Here is a 24,713-nt window from a genome sequence, read left to right as displayed (position 1 = left end):
ATGGACATATTTGACGTCCAACACCTTTTTCCAGTCACATTATTAAAGCAGACAAACTACAAGCTCATTTTCATTCCAACAAGTCATCTTCTGACCTGGACTAACAACACTGGTCTCTATGTGCAGCTGGCTGTGAGACCAGTGCTCAGGGAGCATCTACAAAGTGCAACACTGAAAGAACATCACACACTCATTTGCTTCCAGCACTTTCACACAAACATCTACTGTCATTATTGTCACCAAACTCTGTGGATCCTTTATTGCAAATTTAAATGGGATTCAAATGGTCAGACAAAAGAGGGTTATGAGGAAATATGATGAAATGTTGTGTATTAGCAGCAAGTTATTGAATCATTTTCCTCAGAAACCAAACAAAATGATTGACAAACATGTTTTTACAAACTCAGTGTTGGACTTGGATCAGCAGGATAAGCTGATGTTTAAAGGCATTTGAGTCTCGCTGTATGAGAGTCCAGTTATTACTCAATATTTATGGATGATGTTCTTTCAGTGTTGCACTTTGTAGACGCTCCCTGAGCCTCACAGCCATCTGCACATGGACCAGCTGACATTACCCAGCATTAGAGGCGGGTGTAAAAACATGGATTTTCCTATTTAAATGGTTTTAATTTGAATAAAGCGATGTTGATTCATTCAATCCTGAATCGATTTTTAATATAAATGTATTTTGCCAGAATCTCAGGTTAAAGCTCCCAAAAGTATTTCAACAACAAGCAAACAGATAAAACAGTAAATGAGAGCAGCTAAACACACAAAGATGGAAACACAGAGCGTGGATCGTTCACTCGACGGCACGTACACGGACACGCCGTCGGGGCTGAAAGTGGACAGCTCACAGATCCTGAAGCTGCAGGTTTCATCTGTCTCCAACCAAAACTGACTGAACCAGCAGCAGCAGAAGATCCAAACTACGCTTTACGTTTGATGAACATCGTCATGAATTCTCTCTGACTTTGACGTTTACTTCCTGCACAGCTCTCTCTCTCTCAGTGTACTTCAAGAACAGTTTACCTTCAAAAATCTGTTTCCTGCATTATTCACTGCTTATTACGCACCAGTCTGCTGTTGTGTTCACTGCTGTCGGCCTCCCAAAACAAAGCCTCATTTCTGCTGTTCAATACTGAAGAAATTTAAACCTTTTAAAATGATGACAGATTACAAACTCTCAGCTGTGTCTTTAATCAAACCTCTGTAACTTTGCTTCCCGTCAGCAGCATCAGCTCATGTTCACATGTTGATTCATGGTTTGCTTCAGTTTTTGATGGACTGCAGAATATTTTGAAGGTTATCTGCTATAAAAAGCCAGAACTGGAAAATCTGCTTCATGTGTTTCAATTTGATCCTCAGTGACTTTGACACAAAGGCCTCTGCTGTGATGATCACACCTCTGATCAAGTCTCACAGTGTCAGCTTTGTTTTTATACATATTCATCATCATTCATCATATTCATCTCAGCACAACTAAAACATGCTGACTGACCCCAGAGTTTCAAGTCCACATCCTGGACTCTCCAGGAAACCACACAGATGCTTCACTCCTGAATCCTGCAGCTTGTTGTTGTAGCTCAGGTCCAGCTGTCTCAGATGGGAGGGGTTGGACTTCAGTGCTGCTGCCAGATAATCACAGCTGATCTCTGACAAACCACAGTCCCTCAGTCTGTATAAATAATGAAAGATGTAAGTTTATTAGACAAAGTGTGAGCTTGAAATCATTCAGTGTTTCATCATCTATTCAGAGCTGAAGAAGGTTCAGAATGTAGAAGTTTAGAAAATGGAAACTCCAAACAGCTGAAGCCAACAGGAAGCAGCTTCAAACAAACACAACAAGAGAAAAAACTCTGAATGTTTCACATTAAAGTCGTACATTTCTCATAAAAACAGGACAAAGACTTGAAAAAGTCGTGTTTTTCCTTCCAGGAACCACAAGGCTTCACTTTTAAAGGTGAAGTGTGAAAGAAATGGACATATTTGAAGTCCAACACCTTTTTCCAGTCACATTATTAAAGCAGACAAACTACAAGCTCATTTTCATTCCAACAAGTCATCTTCTGACCTGGACTAACAACACTGGTCTCTATGTGTAGCTGGCTGTGAGACCAGTGCTCAGGGAGCGTCTACAAAGTGCAACACTGAAAGAACATCACACACTCATTTGCTTCCATCATGCAACCTGAAGAGGAAACAGAGATGCCTCCCCTTCAAAGTAAAAGCTGCTCCTTTTGGACACAGTATCAAAGAAAGTCTACAGTATAACATAGAAAAGACAGAACAAAGTTTTGGTTGTTTTTAAATTGTGCAGAAATGAAACTACACTAAGCTCAATTATGTGACAGACATTTCATCCCATGTCAGTTTGGCCTCATCCTGGGCCGGATTATCCAGCACACACTCTGACCACAGGCCCAGGGGCCACGCACAGCTGGGCTCCATCCAAGAGACAGGAAACAAACCAACACAATAATAAAAAGCACCATGTGATCTTCTTACATCTTCAAGACAAACATAGTAAAAACATGAGCATATTTGTTTCCTGATAAAATGATGTGACAGGTAGAACAGAGTAAAGTGGTGGTGTTACAGCCTTTCTCCCCTCTGCTGCCGAGGCTGTTAGTCTCTCCCAAACTCAGCTACAGGACTTCCAAATGAATGAAAGCAGCAGAGGTGGCTTTACAAATGAAAGAGGAAGAGGAGAAGAAGAGGAGAGGGAGGCCACCCTGACCATCACTCCAGCTGAAAACATCACACTTCCATTAAAGTTGGTGAGAAAATGTTGAGCAGGATGAGCTGCTGGCTAATCTGGAGGCTGTAGCAGCAGCTCACAGTCACAGTGGATTTCCACTCATGAAAAAGCTCTGGCTGCTTCATTTCTCATCTCATATCAGAGACTTTAATGCTTCACTGAAGCTGTACTGTGATGCTTCCATATCCCAGTGAGGCCTCCATAATGATTTCAGCTGTTCTGTACACACACTGTGTGCCCTGTATGGCTCAAAGTCTCTGCAGCCTGTTTTTATCTGCTATCATCAGATCTTCATCATCCTCATTCACATCCCTCACACACTCTACAGCCTCATCAGCACTGACTTCATCTTCACTGACTGATGGAGCACAACATGAACCTGTGGAGGCTGAAACACTGTCCTGTCAAACATCTCCCCGTCACCACTCCACTTCTGTCAGCCTTTAAATGAACCCTGCTCAAGTCTGTCACTTCTGTTTGGAGCCAAAAGGAAAAACTGTTGTTCAGCGTTTGGAAAGACAACATTTCTGAAAGCACTCAAACTTCTTCACATTTGTCTTCAGACACATCCTGAACATTTAGGAACTAAAGAAAGTTTCAAACATCAATCAAAGACATGAAATATTGAAAAACTACAACAGCCGCAGTCAGTGAACTCACCTCAGAGTCTCCAGTCGACAGTTTGGACTCTCCAGTCCAGCACACAGAAGCTTCACATCTGAATCCTGTAGCTTGTTCCAACTCATGTCCAGCTCTGTCAGATGGGAGGGGTTGGACTTCAGAGCTGAGGCCACAACTTCACAGTGAGACTCTGAGAGTCCACACTGAGTCAGTCTGTGATGATAGAAAATATAAAATGTGTTATTATAAAAGCAGAAAATCTGCATTATAAACACAGACTGAATGTATATGAAGACAAAACAGAGTGAGGTCATAATCTGATGAATCTGCTCTTCACATCTGTGCTTCAGCTCCTCTTACTGTGTTTGACATGACACAACGATTGAGTCTCTCTCAGACCTGCAGACTTTTAATGAGAATCTTTGTTTGGCTTTAATCTGCAGATGAAGGAGGAAGATGGTGTCACATTTAGGCTTCCATATTGTCCACAGTCTGTCACTGAGATCTGATCCAGAGTCAGAGTGAAGACACACATTTGGACTATTTCATGTTTTGACTCCAGAACATTTTGAATGAGTTCAGCTCAGTGAAGAGTTCCAGCTGGAAAGAGGATCTCTGTTTGCTACCTGCTGTCAGGTACGACTGTTCACGTCCACACGCAGGAAAAACCTGCTGACTGTTACCAAATGGAGCAGAAATCTCATCACTGGACAATAATGATGAATGAACTCAGAGCTGCTGATATCAGATCTGATTTCAGGGGAACTAAACACAGAAATGATTGGCTCATTTTAGCTTTCTGAGCCATTATCTGCTGGTGTGTCGCTAGTTGGCAGAAAATGATTTATATTCCTGTTCAGGGCTTCAGTGTTTATGAGTCCAGATCCAGGTGACAGCAAGTCAAAATGATGTTCCCCGTCTATGTCCATCAGCAGCCTGTATTCACTTTGAATATTGTTATAACCTGACATGGATCCGTTTGTCTTTGATTGGTTTGTAAATGTCACTGTTTCCATTGGACCTGAGTGACGTACAAAGACAGAGAGGGAGAGAAAGGAGAGAGAGGATGGAGACAGCAAAGAGAGAGCAAACACAAACAGGTGAGAGTGGACAGGTGACCAAGGTCAGCAACCAATCAGAGAGCTTCTGTTTGACCCACAGTCACTGATGATGACTGCACATAACCAAGCAGTGTGTTACTCTGATATCAAATATGGATCCTGCTCTTATAATCACTGATCATCAGATGATGTTATTGTGTTATTTTGTAGCTGAATACGATGTTTGTGTGATTATCAGTGAAAGAAGCAGTGAGGAGGATGGAGAGAGAGAGAGGACAGAGGGTGAAGTTAGAAACACTAAAAGGATTTTTCATGGATTTCATGGATGATTTGAGTGATTTCCAGCAGGACACTTAAACATGTCAGTGGACGTCCTAAAGAACATATTCACTGAAATGAAACGTGTCATTGAACAGGATTAATATCAGTGGAAACATGGTGGAAACAGCTGTGACTGCATGTGACACACTTCAAATCTGTTCTCCACTCTTGGATTTGGGATCCATGGAGCTGCTGCTGAGTCTGTACAATAAAGGAATGGTGTGGAAGGTTGCAGCGTACGGACACAAACACTTTGTGCTTACAATCTGATTTTATTTTCAACATTAAACTACTAACCTACACTGATCAATGATGTTAATGATCACATCTGGACTCACCCAGCCTTTCTGCAGTTCCTCACAGCTGGAATCAGTCTCTGTCGTCCCCAGTCTGATGTGTTGTACTTCAGCAGGTCCAACTCATCCAGAACCTCCTCTGACATCTGCAGCATGAAGGCCAGAGCTGAGCACTGGATGTCAGAGAGTTCCTTCTCTGATCTGTTCTCTGACTTCAGGAACTCTTGGATCTCCTGAAATAATGAGAGGTGGTTCATCTCCATCAGACAGTGGAAGATGTTGATGCTTCTGTCAGGAGAGATTCCATCACTGTTCATCTCCTTCAGGTTGTTGATGACTCTCTGGATGGTTCCTGGACTGATCTCTGTCTGACCCAGCAGACCTACTAAGAGTCTCTGGTTGGACTCCAGACAGAGGTCATGAAGGAAGCGAACAAACAGGTCCAGGTGGCCATTTTTACTCTGGAGGGATTTCTCCATGGCTCATTTAAGGAAATCATCCAGAGAGGACTCGTTGTATTTTTGTCCCAAGAAGTTCTTCAGCACCTCTGTCTTCCTGTTGGTGTGACAGTGGAACATGTAGACTGCAGCCAGAAACTCCTGAATGCTCAGATGAACAAAGCAGTAGACTGGTTTCTGGAAGATCACACACTCTCTTTTGAAGATCTCTGTACAAACTCCTGAGTACACCGAGGCCTCTGTCACATCCAGACCACACTGCTCCAGGTCTTCTTGGTAGAACATGATGCTTCCTTTCTCCAGATGTTCAAACGCCAGCCTCCCCAGCTTCAGAAGAACTTCCCTGTCAGCCTTCGTCAGCTCCTGTGGACTCGTCTCACGTCCCTCATGGTACTTGTTCTTCTTCCTCTTTGTCTGAACCAGCAGGAAGTGTGAGTACATGTCAGTCAGGGTCTTGGGCAGCTCTCCTCTCTGCTCTGTAGTCAACATGTGCTCCAGAACTGTAGCAGTGATCCAGCAGAAGACTGGGATTCTACACATGATGTGGAGGCTCCTGGATGTCTTCATGTGGGAGATGATTCTGCTGGACAGCTCTTCATCACTGAATCTCCTCCTGAAGTACTCCTCCTTCTGGGCGTCAGTGAAGCCTCGTACTTCTGTTAGCCAGTCAACACATGTAGGAGGGATCTGATTGGCTGCTGCAGGTCGGGAAGTTATCCAGACGAGAGCCGAGGGAAGCAGATTCCCCTGGATGAGGTTTGTCAGCAGCTGGCTGACTGATGACTTCTGTGTGACATCAGACAGCAGCTTCCTGTTGGTGAAATCCAATGAAAGTCTGCTTTCATCCAGGCCGTCAAAGATGAACAAAAGCTGAGAGACAGCCAGCTTCTCTGCTGTGACCTTCTGTAATGTTGGATGGAAAACATGGAGCAGCTCCAGAAGACTGTACTGCTCATCTCTGATCAGGTTCAGCTCCCTGAATGAAAGCAGAACCACCACACTGACATGTTGGTTCTCCAAGCCCTCTGCCCAGTCCAGAGTGAACTTCTGCACTGAGAAGGTTTTTCCAACACCAGCCACGCCGTTGGTCAGAACCACTCTGATGGGTCTCTGTTGGTCAGGTAAGGCTTTAAAGATGTCCTGGCACCTGATTGGAGCGTCATGGAGGGCGTCCATCTTGGAAGCTGTCTCCAGCTGCCTCACCTCATGTTGGGTATGAACCTCTTCACTCTGTCCCTCTGTGATGTAGAGCTCAGTGTAGATCCTGTTGAGGAGGGTTCTACTTCCTGTTTCATCACTTCCTTCAGTCACACGTTCACATCTCCTCCTCAGACTGATCTTATGTTCATCTAAAACCTCCTGCAGACCAACATCTGCTGAAAGAAAGAAAAACAATGAGACTAAAGAGAAAGAAAACTCTTCAATGTCTGAACAACACAAGAAGTCCAGTTTTCAGAAATGAGTCCATCAGCAGACAGATGTTCAGTCTTACTTTGTACACAGCTGCTCTGACTGGCTGTCTGCAGTCCAGCTCTGCTTCTGGATCTTTCTCCACACTGGGGACAGGAGGAGTCTCCTGATGAAGCAGATTGGTCCCAGTATGAGGAGATGCACTGTCTGCAGAACCAGTGTCCACAGCTGGTAGAGACTGGATCCTTCAGGACGTCCTGACACAAAGCACAGCAGGACAGCTGCTCCTCCTCACAAACACCACTCCTCTTCCTCCTCCTCTCTCTGTGAACACATTTCTTTATCACTAAAAACATTTACTGTCAGTGAAAAACATCCAGATTTGACCAAACTGCAGTTCCTCACAGTTCCTTTGATGTCATCAACACTAATGAGCTGCTCTTCCTGTCTGCCTGTCTCATTAAACACTGAGTGATGAATACAAACTCAACACTTCCTGCAGACTTCCTGACTTCACAATAAAAGCTTTCCATCAGAGAGACAGTTATGACTTTCACTGTTTTACAGCTGCTGTGTGCAGCTTATCTGTGTCAGTTCACTCTGAAGCAGCTTAGAAGTGTCCGTGTAGAGCCGTGGTCTGACACACAGAGACTTCTGATTTTCTCTATTTAAACAAACATGATGAAGATGAGCAGGTTTCTCTTCTAGTATAAAACTCTGTGTCTCTCTGGCTGGCTCATGATGGCTTTTCAGGTTTTATGTTTTGCTCTCTCCTGCTAGCGTTTTGCCTGCCTGGGTGGAGCTTGTAATGGCCTCTCGCTCTTGGTCCACACAGTTATGATGATTACACCACCTGTTGCTGATTCACCTGGGCTTACCGGTAACCATTTAACGCTGCGGCATGGAGCAGTTTGTCGCTGGGACATTGACCCTCCTGTGTTCATGATCTCAGCTCCTTGCTAAGAAATGTCTCTCTAAATTCACCAGTTGGGTTAACTTTGTGTATACTTGAGTATATATTTCCCCGGACCTGGTTACAGACGCTTACCTGTGACTCCCGTGTGTGGCTGTGTGAGTGGAGAGCAGGACAAGAGTGACTGAAGAGGAGTGAGTGTGGACTCCCTTCCCTCTTTTCCCTGGAGCCCTGGACCCCCTCCCCAACTCACTGTACATATATAGAGCACTGTGGTTCACCCCTTTGGTAAATAAACTGTCACCTCCAGGACACTGGGGCGTGCAGCTCGGATCTCAGCTGACCCTTCTCACCCTGGACACAGTCTGTTTGACCTGCTCCCCTCAGGCAGGAGGCTCCGGTCCATTCGCACCAGAACCTCTCGCCATAAGAACAGTTTCTTCCCCTCTGCTGTCGGACACATGAACAATAACCGTATGACTGTTCCCACCCCTAACACATGACCCTACGCTGTGTTCAATGCATCATTCCATGTTTGGCACTGATCACCACCTGCACTCATGTATATACCTATCTACTTAGCACTTTTAATTCTTATTCTTATTTTTATTTTCATGTCTATTTAAGCGTAATTTATGACAGTATGTTTGCACTGAAGCACCGCAGCAATTTCCTAATGTTGTAAACCTGCCCAACATTTGGCAAGAAAACCCTTTCTGAGTCTGATTCTGATTTGTTTGTCAGAACTCAGTCTGTGCTTGAGTTCCTTTGTTAGCCATGACATTTTGTTGGTTTCTCTCTCTTCAGGTCCCTGTAAGTGTTTGATCGGCCTTTCTAAAACATATTTATTCTGCTTTGACTGTTTTGTGTGCTGAGGGACATTGTTGCATGATCCACTTTTTCTTATCACTCAAATATCCTGATACTTTCAGAAAGTTGGAGAGCTCTCCTGGCTTGCTTAGTCTTTGCTCTGTACTGCAGTACTTGCACTGGTTTCACTGGACAAGTCTGCATGTGAATCTACAACTGATCTGACATTGTGGCACAAACACAGTAAACAAACTCTACGAGCACCTTGTTTCATGTGCAGTGGCTTTCTTCTCATTCTGCTACTGAACACTGTATGAAAAGCCTCTCACTGCCAGCATCCTTCCAGCCCCACGACAACAAGACCAACTCACATCTTCACAACACCAAGAATTTTTCCCCTTTTCTTTGGAGAAACTGAGAAGCCAATAGGATTGTAGCTCAAACTTGCCCACAGTCCTGCTTCATCACTGCTCACTCCTACCTGTGTTGGTGCTCAGTGGACAGCCATAGCCTGCTGCTAGCATGAATGCTAAATGTACTGCTGTGGATGACCAGCAGAAAAACTTGTTTTCAGTTTGAGTGTTTGCTGTATTTAAAGTGTTTTTCTCAGTTCGTCTGTATTCAAAGTGCATTCGGGGCTTTAGCTGACAGCTCTTTGTGCTAACAAACTAAACTCTTAGTTTAAACCAACAGACTTTACCAAACACAAAGCCTGCTGCTGCCTCCATGGGTTAGCTTGTGTGACTGGTGTTTACAGCAATGAAATCTAAATCACACTGTGTCCTCCAAGGTGTTTGGTGGGAGCACTGAGTGAAACATAAGAGCTCTGGTAAAATAACAAACAGGGCTGTGAGAGCAACTGAAGTCATAAAAATACTGTTTAAGATAAAAAACACTTTGATGTTCTCTCGTCACCTAACAAAGTCCAAACCCTGTGAACTATTTTAGCTTTAATAACTGTTGATTCAGGTATCTTTGGACATTTGTAATTAAATATTTTTAAACTCCATCAAAGACTCCTGATGTGGCTGTTTGTAGAAGGAAAAGAGGGACAAAGTGGAGCGTCGAGCTGAGGCTTCATTCACTGCAAACCTACAGTTATGTTTCCTTATTTCTGCTGTTTGCATATTCACAGCTGAAATAAAGCTGTTAGGTGTGGCTGTGTGCAGGCAGGAATAGGACCCAAGGTGCAGACTCCGGAGACAGACGTGAACTCAAAAAGGCTTTAATTAGGTACTCAAAAATATAACATAACTGAAAAAACTCAAAACAAACACAGCTGGGGCAAATCAGAACTGACGAGACCAAAGAAGCGTAAACTGAACACACCGAGATAAGACAGAAACCTTCAAAGTAAAACAGGAAACACATAACACAGACTGAACAAAGACACAGACTCACATGCAGGCACTACAAAGGGAACAGAGACGTGGGAACAGGGCAGACACAAACACTGACTGAACACGGGGATATAGGAACTTAAGATACACATAGACGTGAACTAGACAAGGGGATGCAGGTGACAGGGGAGACAGAGCAACTAAAGAAGACAGAGACATAAGCCATAAGACAGAACTCAAAGAAACCAAAAAACTAGAAAGTATAAATAATATAATAAACTCAAAAACCCTGGGTCAACGACCCAGGCATCCTAACAGTACCCCCCCCCCCCCCTCCCTTAAGGGCTGGCTTCCAGACAGCCCAAACCAAAACATCAAAACCAAAAACAACCCAACCAGGGTGGGCGGCGGGGGAAACAGGATGGAGGGCTCGAAAACAAACCAAACAAGGAGCCAGAAACAACAAAACAAACAAAAAAAAAAAAGTGCAAACACTGGATCCCGGAAAGCAACAGAACAAAAAACAGGAACAAAGTCCAAAACAACAGCACCAAGGCCCGGGCAAAGTCCAAAAGCAAACAAACAAAAGAGCTCATGAAAGGCACAGAGGCCCAGGCAATAGTCTCAAAAAAGTTCAGGGGGCCGGCCCGGAGGCTGACGGCACAACAGTCCAAACCCGGGTAGGTCAGGGGGGCGGCCCGGAGGCTGATGGTCCAAGAGCCCAGAAAACAGGTCAGGAGGCCGGCCGGGCGGGAGGCACTGGTGGCGACGTAGTTCAGGGGGCCGTCCATGACGGCGGCGTAGTACAGAGAGCTGTCCATGACGGCAACGACGTCCAGTCATCGGCCGGACAGGACGTGCAGGCCGTGCAGGCCGGTCGGGACGTGCAGGAACAGACAGATTGGAGACCTCAGGAGCAGACAAAGCTGAACACTCGGAGACTGGACCAGGCGGAGCTGCAGAGGCCGGGGCCGGACCAGGCGGAGCTGCAGACTCGGAGGCCGGACCAGGCGGTGGAGCCGGTGGTGGCTGAACGGCCTCGCCAGAACCATCAGCAGAAACTGGGACGTGCTGGCTGGGTCCTCCAGGACCCCCAGCTGACGAGGCAAGAGGCTGAACGGGCCCCTCGGACCCTCCAGCGGAGACAGGTGGCTGAACGGGCCCCTCGGACCCTCCAGCTGACGTGGCGTGAGGCTGAACGGGCTCCTCGGGCCCTCCAGCTGACGTGGCGTGAGGCTGAACGGGCTCCTCGGGCCCTCCAGGGCTCCTCGGGCCCTCCAGCTGACGTGGCGTGAGGCTGAACGGGCTCCTCGGGCCCTCCAGGGCTCCTCGGGCCCTCCAGCTGACGAGGCGTGAGGCTGAACGGGCTGCTCGGGCCCTCCAGCTGACGAGGCGTGAGGCTGAACGGGCTGCTCGGGCCCTCCAGCTGACGAGGCGTGAGGCTGAACGGGCTGCTCGGGCCCTCCAGCTGACGAGGCGTGAGGCTGAACGGGCCCCTCGGACCCTCCAGCGGAGACAGGTGGCTGAACAGATTACCGAGGAGAGGAGCGACGGTGGCGTCGCTTCGTTTTAGACGAGGAAACAGGAACCAGTGGAGAAACGGAGACCTCCTCCTCATCCTCCGACCACACAGCCGCCAGAAAAAAGGCAGGCGAACGGACAGGCGAACAAGGTCCCGGCTGGCGTGAGGAAGGGGAGGAAGCCTGCAGTGGCGATGAGGCAGAGTGTGCGTTGTCCTGCGGCAGCGGTGGGGAAGATGTAGTGAGGGAGAGAGCAAGCTCACCAGCCCTGACCTGCTCTCTCCAGGCAGTTATGGTGTTCCCCAACTCAGTGTCCTTAGCAAACTGGCTAAGCCGGGGATATTGCCGAATGATGGCCTCCACTCAGCCCCACTGCCATGGTCCTTAAATCCGGGGACAGGGCGATGCGGTCGAGCAGGCTCACCATCCGCTCCATCTCGCCGTAGAACTCAGAGGAAAAAGAGTCTGCAGGGTCCATGTTCTGGTCGCGATCTTCTGTTAGGTGTGGCTGTGTGCAGGCAGGAATAGGACCCAAGGTGCAGACTCCGGAGACAGACGTGAACTCAAAAAGGCTTTAATTAGGTACTCAAAAATATAACATAACTGAGAAAAAACTCAAAACAAACTTAAACTGGAGGAATGACAGAACACACAGCTAGGAAAATGGTAGATCGCGACACGGACACAGAGAAACACAGGGCTTAAATACACAGAGGGAGCAATCAGGGAATGAGTAACAGGAGGGAAACACAGCTGGGGCAAATCAGAACTGACGAGACCAAAGAAGCGTAAACTGAACACACCGAGATAAGACAGAAACCTTCAAAGTAAAACAGGAAACACATAACACAGACTGAACAAAGACACAGACTCGCACGCACTGTAACAGAGGGAACAGAGACGTGGGAACAGTGCAGACACAAACACTGACTGAACACGGGGATATAGGAACTTAAGATACACATAGACGCGAACTAGACAAGGCGATGCAGGTGATAGGGGAGACAGAGCAACTAAAGAAGACAGAGACATAAGCCATAAGACAGAACTCAAAGAAACCAAAAACTAGAAAGTATAAATAATATAATAAACTCAAAAACCCTGGGTCAACGACCCAGGCATCCTAACAAAAGCTGCCTTTTTGACTTCATCCTGTTGTGTTTGGGTCCAATTCTGCCTGCCACACAGCGCTACAGGACAGTCTAATATTTTTATCTTTTTAATGAATCTTTGGTCATATTTATCCAGGAAAACACAAACATGTAAAGGAGTCATCATAGTTCTCTGACCTCGTTGGTCCAGGTTCAGCACTGAAGTTTGGAGGTTGATGTTTGGACCAGTCACTCCTCACCGACGGACTGCTGGATCCTGCAAACTGTGACCTCTGACCTCTGCAGACACAAACATGTAAAGGAGTCATCACAGGTCTCTGACCTCGTTGGTACAGGTTCACCACTGAACTCTGGAGGTTGACCTTTGGACCCATTAGAGTTCAGCTTTTTACAGGAAAACAAATGTCCCTGAATGCAACAGTGAGACACAGTCTGCCTGTGTGGCTGTGATAGCTGCCATTAGGAGCGCTCATGTGTTTGCAGTTAGACGAGGAGATGTTACCATCATGGACACGTTAACAAATCCTGCAGCATCAAGTGGCACAAACACTTTGTGTTCCTGTCATCTGCAAGCAACAGGAAGTTCATTAATAAAGGCGGGATGGAGACGCGACTATGATGGTTCTCCTTCATCCAGCTGTTACACACATCTGGGCTCACACGACGAGCCTTTGTCTAATACAGCAGCTGCTCTCTGAACACTTTTCTGAAGAGGAGCTGCACAAACCTTTGTTTGCTTTCTAGAGCAGCGTATCAAAGTCAAACTACCCACTGCTAGCAGCTGTTTGTATCATAGTTTAGGATCCAGATGTGTGAGGTCTGAATTTACACCTCTGATTAAAATACATAGTTAAAAACAGCCAATTGAGTCCAAATGTGTCTTAAACCAGATAAACTGACAGTTACAGCTGAGCCTCTGTGTCCTTGGAGACACTGCTCTGCTACAGAGATGCATTTTAGAAACCAGGAAACATCAAAATCATTTAAATCAGAGAGTTCTTGTTACTAACAGCTCACCTCTCTGCAGCAGACACAGGCTGGGATTTAAAACCAATGCCTCGATGATTTGACCGGTCACTCTTTAAAGACACAGAGCTGGATGGTTTCTGATTGACGCTAAAAATAAGTGAACATGAAACATGTGTCACATCCAATGTGTCCAATACATTAGATAAAATGTATAAACTATGTAAATAGTATATTATTTAAATCGTTAAATAGTAAAAAGCTGATTAAAATTTCAAACATTTTAATACTGACATGAACTTACTTTTCGTCAGATGACTTCTTTTGCCCTAAATTACGAAAGAAATGCTTCACCCGTTTGCTCTTAGAGGACACAGAGCTGGGTGGAGGTCCAGGCTGGTTCCTGTGAATAATGATGGAGCAGTGATGTGAGTGCTGAGCTGTGACATGGAGAAGAGTCATGGACAGTTAGAGATGGTCATCTCACCTCTGAGCTTTGGTCTGGCTCTCATGTTCCCCACACAGAGTGCTTTTAGAGGGAGGGACTCCCTCCTCTCTGTCCTCACACTGATCCATGCTGCTCAATTCACATCAGCTCACACACACTTTCTACCTTCACCTGCAGAGGAAACACAAATCATTCATGTGCACATCAACTGAGAGCTGCAGAGGTCGTGTCTGATGTGTTGGACTAACATCCATCTGAGACGCAGCTTTCATCAGTTCACTACAAAAAGTGTCACAGAGCCGAGTTCAGCCTCCAAATCCTCCATTACTGTAGTCCTACAAAGCAGCAGGTCAAACATGGCTGCAGAGAGCAGCTTTATGTCAGTAACCATGTCCAGGACCGAGCTGACTGCTTACAGAGTTCATACTCTAACTGCTAGCTGCTCTGCTAGCTAAGCTAACTCAGTAACAGTGACTCTGACAGCAGTTACTGTGGAACAGCGGCCGAGCTCAGGACACATTCAGTGTGTTTAGTCTGAGTCCTGGACTCTGATTCAATGGATTCAATCCAGCTCAGAGTTTCATGTGTTCATCAGAATAAAATACATGTACTAATATAACAGAAGTAATGCTCTGAATGCAGGACTGTAATGGAGGATAAATAAGGTTTTTACAGCCTGAAAGAAACATTCAGTTCATATATTTGTAGACAGTGAAGCAGTTTTTAATACTGCAGCTGTTTCCTTCACCTGTGTGTGTGTGAGCCACACCTTCATGTGCTGCTTTAGAAATATGTGGTCTGACTGCTCAGACTGAGTCTAGGAGGAAAGTTCACACGCTGGAGAAAGTTTTGTTCCTTACTTTGTCAGAGTTCGGCTCCAAAGACGAAGAAGACGGAGCTCACAGTCTGTAGATGGTCCTCAGTGTGTGTGCGAAGCCAAGAAAGCACACAGGAGTGTGTTTATGTCAGCAAATCAGTGTGTGTGAAGAGTCTGAGGGAGTGTGTGAATGAGACTCAACACTGAAACCAACAGTCCAAGAAAAGCGTCTGGATTTCTTTAAGTTTAACTTACTACTTCGTGTCTTGCTTGATGTGTAATTATATTGTCTTCAATGTTCCAGCGAATAGGTTCAAGCTACAAACCTATCACAGACCCAAACACCACAAACCATCAGTTTCACCATGTAGAATATATTGTTGTTTCCTTGCTTTTAATTCAGAGAAAAACTCTGATTTGGATTTTCTCTGTTCTCTTTGCTGCTGATTCTCTATCTCATCTTCGCTCTCAAACATTTAAACAGCAGCGAGTCTGCAGCTGAGGGAACACAAACTCAAACTGTCGGAACAGGTTTGATCGTTTCTTGCGTTTATTAATTTGGTGATTCATCAAATGTATAACTGTCATAATCTGCTGCTGAGTCTCTTACGCTGATGAAAATGCAGAAAACACAGATCACGAACACCAGTTCAACCAATCACATTCATTCCACTTTGATCTGTGACAAACTGATGCATTCATCTCTGTTAAAGTGTTGCGTTAGACTGCTATATATTTTTGTGTTCTTTATGCTGTAGATTTTCATGTCTCTGGAATAGTTGCAGCAATAAGGATGATTTTCTGTAAAATCATATTGATATGACCGTGAATTATTCGTAGATGAGCGTTAGATTAGTTTGATGGGTTAACTCAGAGAGCTGAAGATATGGTGGACATGCTGACCTCGCTCCGTGGTGTACAGGGCCGTTTACCCTCATGATTAATATTCACAATAAAAAAATGAGGCGAACATCATGAAGTCTGTGTGTGTTTCATAGTGTCGAACCATCTTTGTACAGTTAAACCTAACAGTTACTACATGACGGAAACACCAGCGTTATTTCTTTTATGCGTTTATCAGGTCACGCTGATTATTGAACAAAAACCCAAACATCAGCTGTTAATCGAATATTTTTGCTCTCTCTCCTCCTTAAACATGTTTTTAATGTTAGTTATAATTCAGAATTGGTGACTGGAACACGTATGACACATACGAACATCAGGAAATAAAACCTCAGTAAATGAAGTCAGTGTACAGCGGGGGTTATGGCAGCTGTGTACCGGGACATGCGCTTTGTCGGTGGTAATAACAGCTCAATTGCTTGCGAGGCGAGCGGGTCTGTCCCACGCTTTGCCGTGAGCAGGGCTCCTACGCCTTTTTCAGGGTCAAATTCAAGCACTTTTTAAGCACTTTCAAGGTCCCTTTTCAAGCTTTTCCAGCACATCAGCCCCCCCGCCAAAAAAAAAAAAAAGAATGCATGTTTCAATTCGCATTACCTCAGTAACACCATGTGAAAATGAAAACAAATCATCCTACATGAACTTAAATACCTTTGTTCAACTTTTGCTAAGAAATAGAAAAAACGCACCACACAAAAATACAGTGGAACCCCGACTTACGAATGCCCCATTTCACGAAAAATTCAAGTTACGAAGGCACTGAATGGCAATATTTCTGCCCGTGTTATGGCAAAATGCCCGAGTACCTGTACTAATACCTTATATACATAGTGTATAAACTCTAAATGCCCATTTCACTTAAAAATTAAGATGTGAAAATGTGAACAAAAAAAGAAAGAAATAAGTCTGCTCATCAGATATTGATGCTTCTTTCCTGTGTGACAAGAATTAGGAGACAGATATTTGTTTGTTTTTTAAGTTAATTCCCAATAAAACTGTTTTATTGCTAACTACATTGCTCTCTGTATTATTGCTGAAGTCCTAAAGGATCACCTTTAAAGTGTTTGTGCTAATAACATGTACAGTCAGACAGGCATGGAGAACAGCACTGACTGGGAGGCTTTGAACAGATCAAATAGTTCAATTCAACATATAAGACTTTAAGAATGCACAAGCATCTACTTAAAATCTATTGAATTTGTCATCTGTGATATTATTTTGTACAATTCCAATGTATTTTGTTCATCTCCCTTAAATAAACAGGCAGTCTTAAAGTATGAAATATTCATATACAAACACATATAAATGTGTGAACTGTCTCAGTGGCTGATTGTGCCCCACAGGCCTCAGTGTGAGCTTGAAAAGACATTTATAATGTTTAAGTAGTTTAATGTGCAGGTGCTGACCATAAACACATTTTGAATGAAAGCCGGGGAACTTTGGTAGCACAGAAACAAGTGGCTATTCTTTGTGACTATATGGACCACTCATATTACCGTTATTTCAAATACTCCAGAAAGCTGGTGTCCAGGGTGTAATTGGCCGTTTTTGACTACTTTTGATGTGGCCTCTGTATTTCACATTTAAAAACTGTTTATCTTGCCAATCTGTTATTTTCTCATTTTGACAAAATGTATCAGCAGAATTTATCTAAATTCAGACAAAATTTAAAATACGAGTAGAAAGTGATATTTTTGACTGTAAAAACCACAAGCATGTTAAACAAATCATTTTCATAACTTGAAATGCAAACAGAAATTGTACATTTTTTAAAATACACAAAAGTTTTGCAGACAACAAAGTTATATTTACCTAAAAATGCAGCCAAGGCTCAGACGCTTTTTATGTAACCATTTCAAACTATTTACAGAACAATCAGGCGCAAGGCAGCCCAGGCGGGGAAATTTTGCTTTTACATTTTGCGACGCATTTTATTTCTCTATCTGATAAGAAAACTATTCAATCAGATAGTTGTTTGTGGTGAGCAATAATAAACAATGGATAATCCGTATACAAACAAATTCAAGCTTTTCTCCTCAACGGAGAGCCTCCCCCGATTGAACAACAACGCGTCAACAACATGCTGTGACTCTTCTTCCCTCTAAAGTCCTGGTGTTAACACTCACCCTGCATCAGCTTCACCTATTTTAAATTGTTTTTACTTTTCAAACCGACGAATCATTTGAAGCCAACCATCCAAAAACTGCTTCAGCTGTGTTTGATGTTTATGCTACAGCCTGTTTACCAATATAATCAATATCAGATATCAGAGCAACAGAAACCTCGGTGATCAGGACGCTGGGACTGACAACAGGAAGTGGCTCAAACGTCACAGTTTCATAACGTCACCCTGAACTCCACTCACGGAGTTTCTGTCGCCATTGTAGCTTTTAAAGTCCCGTGATAAAGGCGGGGCATTCTGTGAATCCGCACGCTCATTGGCTAATAGCTCGAGATTGACACATCGTTATCCAATGAGCGTGCGGGAACTTCCGACATAAAGTTGTTTCCTTTGAAAAACCAAAGTCTGATTATTTTTGCCTCCACTGACGGAGCCTGTTGTTCCCGCCACAGAGACACAGTAATGTCAGAGCGGTGTTAACACTCACCCTGCCTCAGCACAGCTCTCACTCTCCTCCTGCTCTCTCACACTAAACGGAGGCTCAGCTAAACTCACTTCCTCTCTACTTACAGGAAACCAGCGCTCAGAGGAGCCGACCGGCCTCACATTTCACCCACAGACACGAACAGCGTGGAATTATTTTATGTCATAAGAAGAAACATATTCATGTTAACACTCACCTGCAAAGGCGTAGATTTGGTTTTGGCATTGGTGGGGACGGATGATTCAACCACTGAACCCTGCTCTGTTTCTTTTGTTCCCCTTTTTGTCTTTGCTTCTTGATAAAAAAGAAATATACCTGCCTACATATGCTATTCTACCTGCTTTTAAACCATTTAAAATTACAATTCATAGTTTTATATGTGAATTTTGCAAAGAAGAGTGAGCAAATATTTCCACATCAAGATGTGCCATGCTAATAGGTTCCTACCCAAAAAGACTGATTAGAGTGATAAAAGGCAAAGGTGCTGCAACAAAGTATTAGTTTAAGGGTGTGCATATTTGTGCAACCGGGTTATTTTAAGTTTTTTATTTTCACCTGTGATCTTGTGTCACCATTACTCTCTGAGCTTTGTGTTGGTTCTTCTGTCACCTGACAAATAGGACATACATGACAATAAGAATAAAATGTGGAGCTGCTTCAGTGTTTCTGTCACTTTGTGCAGATCTTGACTCGTCAGTAATGTTTGTAGGGTGAGTGCATTTTTAAAACAATTTGTGCAAACTGCACTACAAGGTTTTATTTTTATTTATTTGCAAAATCATGACTACCTCGTTATATTTTGTCTCAAAAATGAACCCTATGAATATATCAGTGCCATTAGGATGAAATTATTGTGTCACCAGCATTTTAACGTCAGACATATAATTTTAACAGCCTCTGTAAACTAATATCCTGGCTCGCTCGACGCTGCCGTTTTCTCTGACAGTTTCAATCAAAATTAGAAATGCTGCTCAGAGACTGAGAGAACAAATAGTGCTGCCTGTTGTGCAGTTAGTTTCCAAAACACGTTATTCATGGTTACATACAATTTTAGACTGATGTCTAATGAATGGCTATCGTGGCTCAAGAGTTGGGAGTTCGCCTTGTAATCGGAAGGTTGCCGGTTCGAGCCCCGGCTCGGACAGTCTCGGTCGTTGTGTCCTTGGGCAAGACACTTCACCCGTTGCCTACTGGTGGTGGTCAGAGGGCCCGGTGGCGCCAGTGTCCGGCAGCCTCGCCTCTGTCAGTGCGCCCCAGGGTGGCTGTGGCTACAATGTAGCTTGAAATCACCAGTGTGTGAATGTGTGTGTGAATGGGTGGATGACTGGATATGTAAAGCGCTTTGGGGTCCTTAGGGACTAGTAAAGCGCTATATAAATATAGGCCATTTACCATGTGGGCCAAAGCCTAGCATAGCCTGTAATGTTATTGTGATGGACACATTTTATGAGTGAGCTTGACTTTAAGTAACTTACAGGTTTCTTTGAAAAACACTTTCTTATATCCAGGTTCTTCCTTTTTGCTGCCACCCACCTCTCCTCCTTGCAGGCCCTAGCAGCGCAGGCTTGCCGCTGCTAAAACTGTGCGGATCGATACTGAAATATCGATTCTTCCGATACCAGCAATTTATGTTCTAGAATTGATTCTCATATTATAATATCGATATTTTAGTACTCTGGGGTAAATTTGTAGTTTTTCCATTAAAATGAACGCAGTGGAAAGAAACTATATCATTCGGATCGTCTAATTTGGAAGGAACTACTTCCTCTTATGCCTTTCATAGTCATATGCGAAATACGGCTGTATAAATGTGTCGCAGCCCATTGCGTGCACACTCACAACAATGGCAGAGCGCAAACAGAGTCATGTGTGGACGCGTTTTACCTCCACAAACAGCCCAGACGCGGTTTGTGATATATGTGGCAAGACAGTGAGGTGTTGTGGCAACACCACTGACCTTGTCAAACACCTCGGAGTAAATCACATCACAGAATATGATAAGCTTATGTTGAGGTGAACTGAAGAGGAGGACAGGGACAGGTGCTGCTAGAGCGAGACAGACGTCTCTCGCAGAGTCCTTTAGTGCTGCAGGCAGGCAACATGCTCAAATAGCGCACAATGTCAGTTTTTTTTTATTTCTATACGATTATTCTGCATTATTAAGCAATAAAAACAAGTTGTCTGATATCCTCTAATCATTATGAAGCAATATGGTTATGTTATTATTACAATTACATAATACAATTATACACAGCAAATTCAAAAGTGTTAAATTTTTTGGTGTTAATAGTCTTCTTGCAAAAGTAGAGTTAATTTTACTCTAAGCAGAGTCACATTCTTTTAATGTAACTCTGAGGTGTAAAATGATAGTAGTTAAAATCGAGTGTTAAAAATGAGTGTTTCTATGTCAAATCTGGAGGTGTTACAATGGAAACATTAACTCTTGACCTCTTAACTCTGAACTCCTAGAGGGGCTATGACACCAACAGAGTAAATTCACAGACTCCACCCCCAGCACGGCTCCAATCGAAGCTGAAGTGAAGCCGTTTCGGAACATTTTGCTCTACATATTTGAGTTGTTTGCCATGCTTGGTAAGTCATTCTTTCAAAGATTGTTTCAATTATTATCATGCGCTTTTACTTCTGTGGCTCTTTGGAGTTGAGACGAAGCTGTGTGAAAGGCATTAGCCATGTTGCTCGGTGATAGCATAACATTCTGTTTTAGCTAGCTGAAAGGTATTGTTTGCGGCAAATACCACAGCCTTGAAAAAAAGCTTGAATGTGAATTTTCAGTCAAACTTTTGGTCAAATACACCTAAAACAATGTCTAGAATGTGAAACGTTGGTATAATGGTGCTACTTGAAGCCTGAAAACGATCGCCCATAAAAACAAAAACAAACGAGCAAACAGCAGTAGCTGACGTCCTGACCGGATTCTACGTTAGCATTTAGATCCCTCCAGTTTTATGCACACGGTTTAGGTAAAAATGAAAAAGGTTGAGGTTTTACATTTAGTTCAGTATTACCTGTTGCCTGTGTCCTTGTCTTTTGGGAAAATACTTTACACAAGTAATGGCTCAAAGAGGATTCCTTTTTTTTTTTTTACTGTGCTGCAATTGATTACTGGATTATTTGTGCCATTAATTAGTGTCAACTAATTTTTATTCAATCTCCGCACAGGATATGCTTGTGAAGATGGGATATGGGGGAGAGCAGAAGTGTGTTGAAGTTCCACAAAGGGATGAATGAAGGACATGCATATTGTATTGAAGAAATAAGTGATGAGAATGCTGTTATTTGCATTTACCATGTCAGACCTTTTGATAAACACAATTCTAATGAAAGTGAGAACATGTACACTGTTACATCTTTCAGAAAATGTTTTGAAATTGTGGTGCACAGTTCAGAATAAATGTTTTTCAAAAACCATTGCATCTTTTTAGTAAATGTTTATTTCCAAAAGAAATTTCTAGAAGTTCAGAACAGTAAAATTCCCGCTTTTTAGAATGAATTAGAAGATAACTCTTAAGTAGTTAAACTAAAATACTCTTTGAGAGTTAATATATAAACTCTTAACACTAAGTGTTAAATTATCAACTCCAGACAGATTTGGTGTTTAACACTAAATCAGAGTTAATGTACCAACTCTCCAAAAAGAGTTAAATTAACACTCTCTGGTGTGGACCCATATAGACACTTTAATAGTGTTGAAATCAAATCCGACAGTGTTAATTTGGACATGCTGGATTTGCTGTGTATATTGTATTATGAAATGCAATGAAACATTAAGTTTTTGTACAGAGTATCTGTATCGGATCAGTATCACCGATACCACCCTGAATTTTACTTGGTATCGGATCGGAAAGGAAATCAGTGGTATCGCACATCACTACTAAACAGAGCTCCCTGAAAGGCACAGCCAATCACATTGGCCATATTTGTCACATGACGTAGGACTCCAGTAGAGAACGTAATTTAACTCTTTCTGCACCGCTGGGTGAACGAGATGTTGACAGATTGTTTTTTTCTTTCTTTCTATCGGGTTTGTTTTTCTTTTCTCGAAGAGATCAAATTATTGGTGGGGACACGTCCCTCCCGTCCATGCAAAATCTATGCCTTTGCTCACCTGCCTCAGCTCCACCTTCCTCCTCCTTCTCCTCTCAACGGAGGCTCAATACTTTCACTTTCACTTCTCCTCCCTAAACACAGAGGATGCTGGGACTTGTAGTCTTTTCCTTCCGGTTCGGTCTTCCTCTTTGTTTGTTTGTGTTTGTGTTCAAGTTACTTCGATCACGAAGACATAGGGTTGCCAACTCCCTGAGAAATAAATAAGGGGCACCTCGTGGCCAGGGCCGGGCAACCCAGTTGTCTTCACCCTTCCCAGTGTGGTGAATTTTTTAGCTCTTTTTTTTTTGTGTGTGAAATTATTTTTTAACCATTTGACTTGAATTTGATTTAAGTAGATGCATATTCTTTGTGATATGAACACATGGGAAACAAATGATCATTTGGCCATTTATTTTTAGCTCAAAATGACAACATTAACACAGTAAAACAGGTCTCTTTCTTAAACAGAAGCCTGTCATGCTTAACTTTTGAGAATAAAAGTAAATCTTTCTTTAAAAGAACTCTGTCCTGCTTAATTTAAAATTATATAAATTAATAGAAAACAATAGAAGGCACCATTTCCATTGAGAAAAATGGACATTCAAAGTTTGAATTTTTTTTTTTTTTTTAAAGAGCCATGGCTTGAAAAGTGAAAACTGCAGTAATAAAGGCCCCAAGTTGAAAAGTGCCAGAAAAATAAGTTTCACTATGTCCTGAAACTTTACCAGTGCTGGCTTAAAAGAAAGGATGGTACATATTCGAAGAGGTAAACATGTTGTTCCCACATCATAACTGGAAAACTGTTCAATCGTACAGTCTGGTCCTGAAAACCTGGGCCTTCTTTGAAAGGCTGTTCCTTTTGAGCTCCATAACCAGTTTCTATAATATCTCAAAGGTATACTTTTCCAGTGGGTAGGTGAGGTTCAAAGTGTACATTAGTCCAAACAGCATTTCAGCTGCTAGGGTATAGTTATCCAAATCCTGCCAGACTCTCTGGCCTTCAAGGACTATCCTGATGTCCTCAAGGCTGCCATTGCCATCTCTTGACTTTTTGATGTAAATTCCCATGGTTGTTTCCTTATTAGATCGTTGGATAATGGCTTCATCTGTGGCCTAGAAAATGCAGAATTCCAAAATTTAATTAAACAGAACACTGGTCAAAGAACATTATACCAAATCTTATTTTAATCTGTGTCACTATTCCAAAAAATGTTAACATTAACACATTAGGTGAACAAAAAACGGATTCATTACAGCATGTGATTTGAGTCCTCAGAATGCTTAAAAAGGTAATGCATGAAGTGAAATCTCCATGCAAAGAAGCAGAATACTGTCAGAGCATAGAGAGGTGTTCAACTATGAACTCCACACACAGTTCTAATGCAGGTAAAAGAAAAAAAAAGAAAAATAAACGCACCCATGGTAAATTGTGAAAATCCCAGGTGATTTTCAACATACTCCTGGGATAGAGTGACAAGCAGCCTTTTGTTAAAATTATTATTTTCCCTAAAGTGTATACACAAATTTATTTTTTTCTTACCTGGGCCGTGGGCTCCAGAATGTTCTGAAGTCTTCTTCCTATTTGTCCTTCTCGACTTTTCAAGACCTTTATTAGTTTGTCAGATAGCACATCTATCTGCGAGAGTAATCTGGACTGCAGTGGCATGGTGGTAATGCGCTTAAACTCTGCATTTATCTAAAAAGAGAAGTTGTCACATAAAAATGCTGCCAAAATCTCAAATCTCACAAGGTTACATCCACACAAAGTTGTTATTTTATGTCATATTACTATTTATTAGCTATGGGTCCCATGTTGCTGAGCAGTTCCATAGTTGCCCTTACTTCCATACCACCCAAAGCCTGTTTGCAACCACAGCAGTTGCCTCCTTCTGGGCCATTTTGCAGTTCTGCCAAATGACCCAGAAACTACATCTATTATTGTCATATACACATCAAGGTCTTTCATTAATACTTAGTTAAATTAGTTAATTTGACCTTTCCAGAAAATTTACCTTACAGAATGTGAGATAACATATGCAAATCTTCACTAGTAAATAAAATAATGTTATTAAAACCTTAACTGTAACACCTCTACGTAACAGTGCTAGAGAATTGTTCTGAAGCAACACCAATCTGCCCTTCAGCAGGGATAAGCACCATATATCGATACAGAAAAAATAAATTTAACATATTTATATTGTCATTATTTTTATCTCTTTAAGCCCTCCTTTCAGTCTCTCTATAAA

At 43.0% G+C, this 24,713-nt stretch overlaps 1 protein-coding gene and 1 pseudogene across 3 annotated transcripts in view; both read right to left on the bottom strand.

Annotated features, from left to right (window-relative positions):
• Nucleotides 1-24,713, bottom strand: part of LOC147336641 (NACHT, LRR and PYD domains-containing protein 12-like) — a 327,736-nt gene that overhangs the window by 19,255 nt on the left and 283,768 nt on the right. For both annotated transcript variants that reach the window (XM_086285503.1, XM_086285504.1), the window contains exon 14: nt 1,502-1,678. In XM_086285503.1, the coding sequence (XP_086141629.1) occupies nt 1,502-1,678 (177 nt within the window). The remainder of the gene's footprint in view (nt 1-1,501; nt 1,679-24,713) is intronic.
• On the bottom strand, nt 3,409-24,672 carry LOC147336660 (protein NLRC3-like; annotated as a pseudogene). The gene is made up of 9 exons (XR_015128305.1): nt 24,008-24,672; nt 22,487-23,580; nt 14,077-14,208; nt 13,894-13,992; nt 13,641-13,739; nt 12,801-12,902; nt 7,011-7,252; nt 5,103-6,894; nt 3,409-3,595 (listed from the first exon to the last, which is right to left on the bottom strand). The product of XR_015128305.1 is annotated as a protein NLRC3-like (transcript).

The sequence above is a fragment of the Aulonocara sp. 'chitande type north' Nkhata Bay genome, linkage group LG3, assembly GCF_057382095.1.
Source record: "Aulonocara sp. 'chitande type north' Nkhata Bay isolate Kocher_YH1m ecotype deep benthic linkage group LG3, A_spYH_male_GT1.1, whole genome shotgun sequence".
Classification (NCBI taxonomy): domain Eukaryota; kingdom Metazoa; phylum Chordata; class Actinopteri; order Cichliformes; family Cichlidae; genus Aulonocara; species Aulonocara sp. 'chitande type north' Nkhata Bay.
This window is presented reverse-complemented; position numbering and strand designations above follow the sequence as displayed.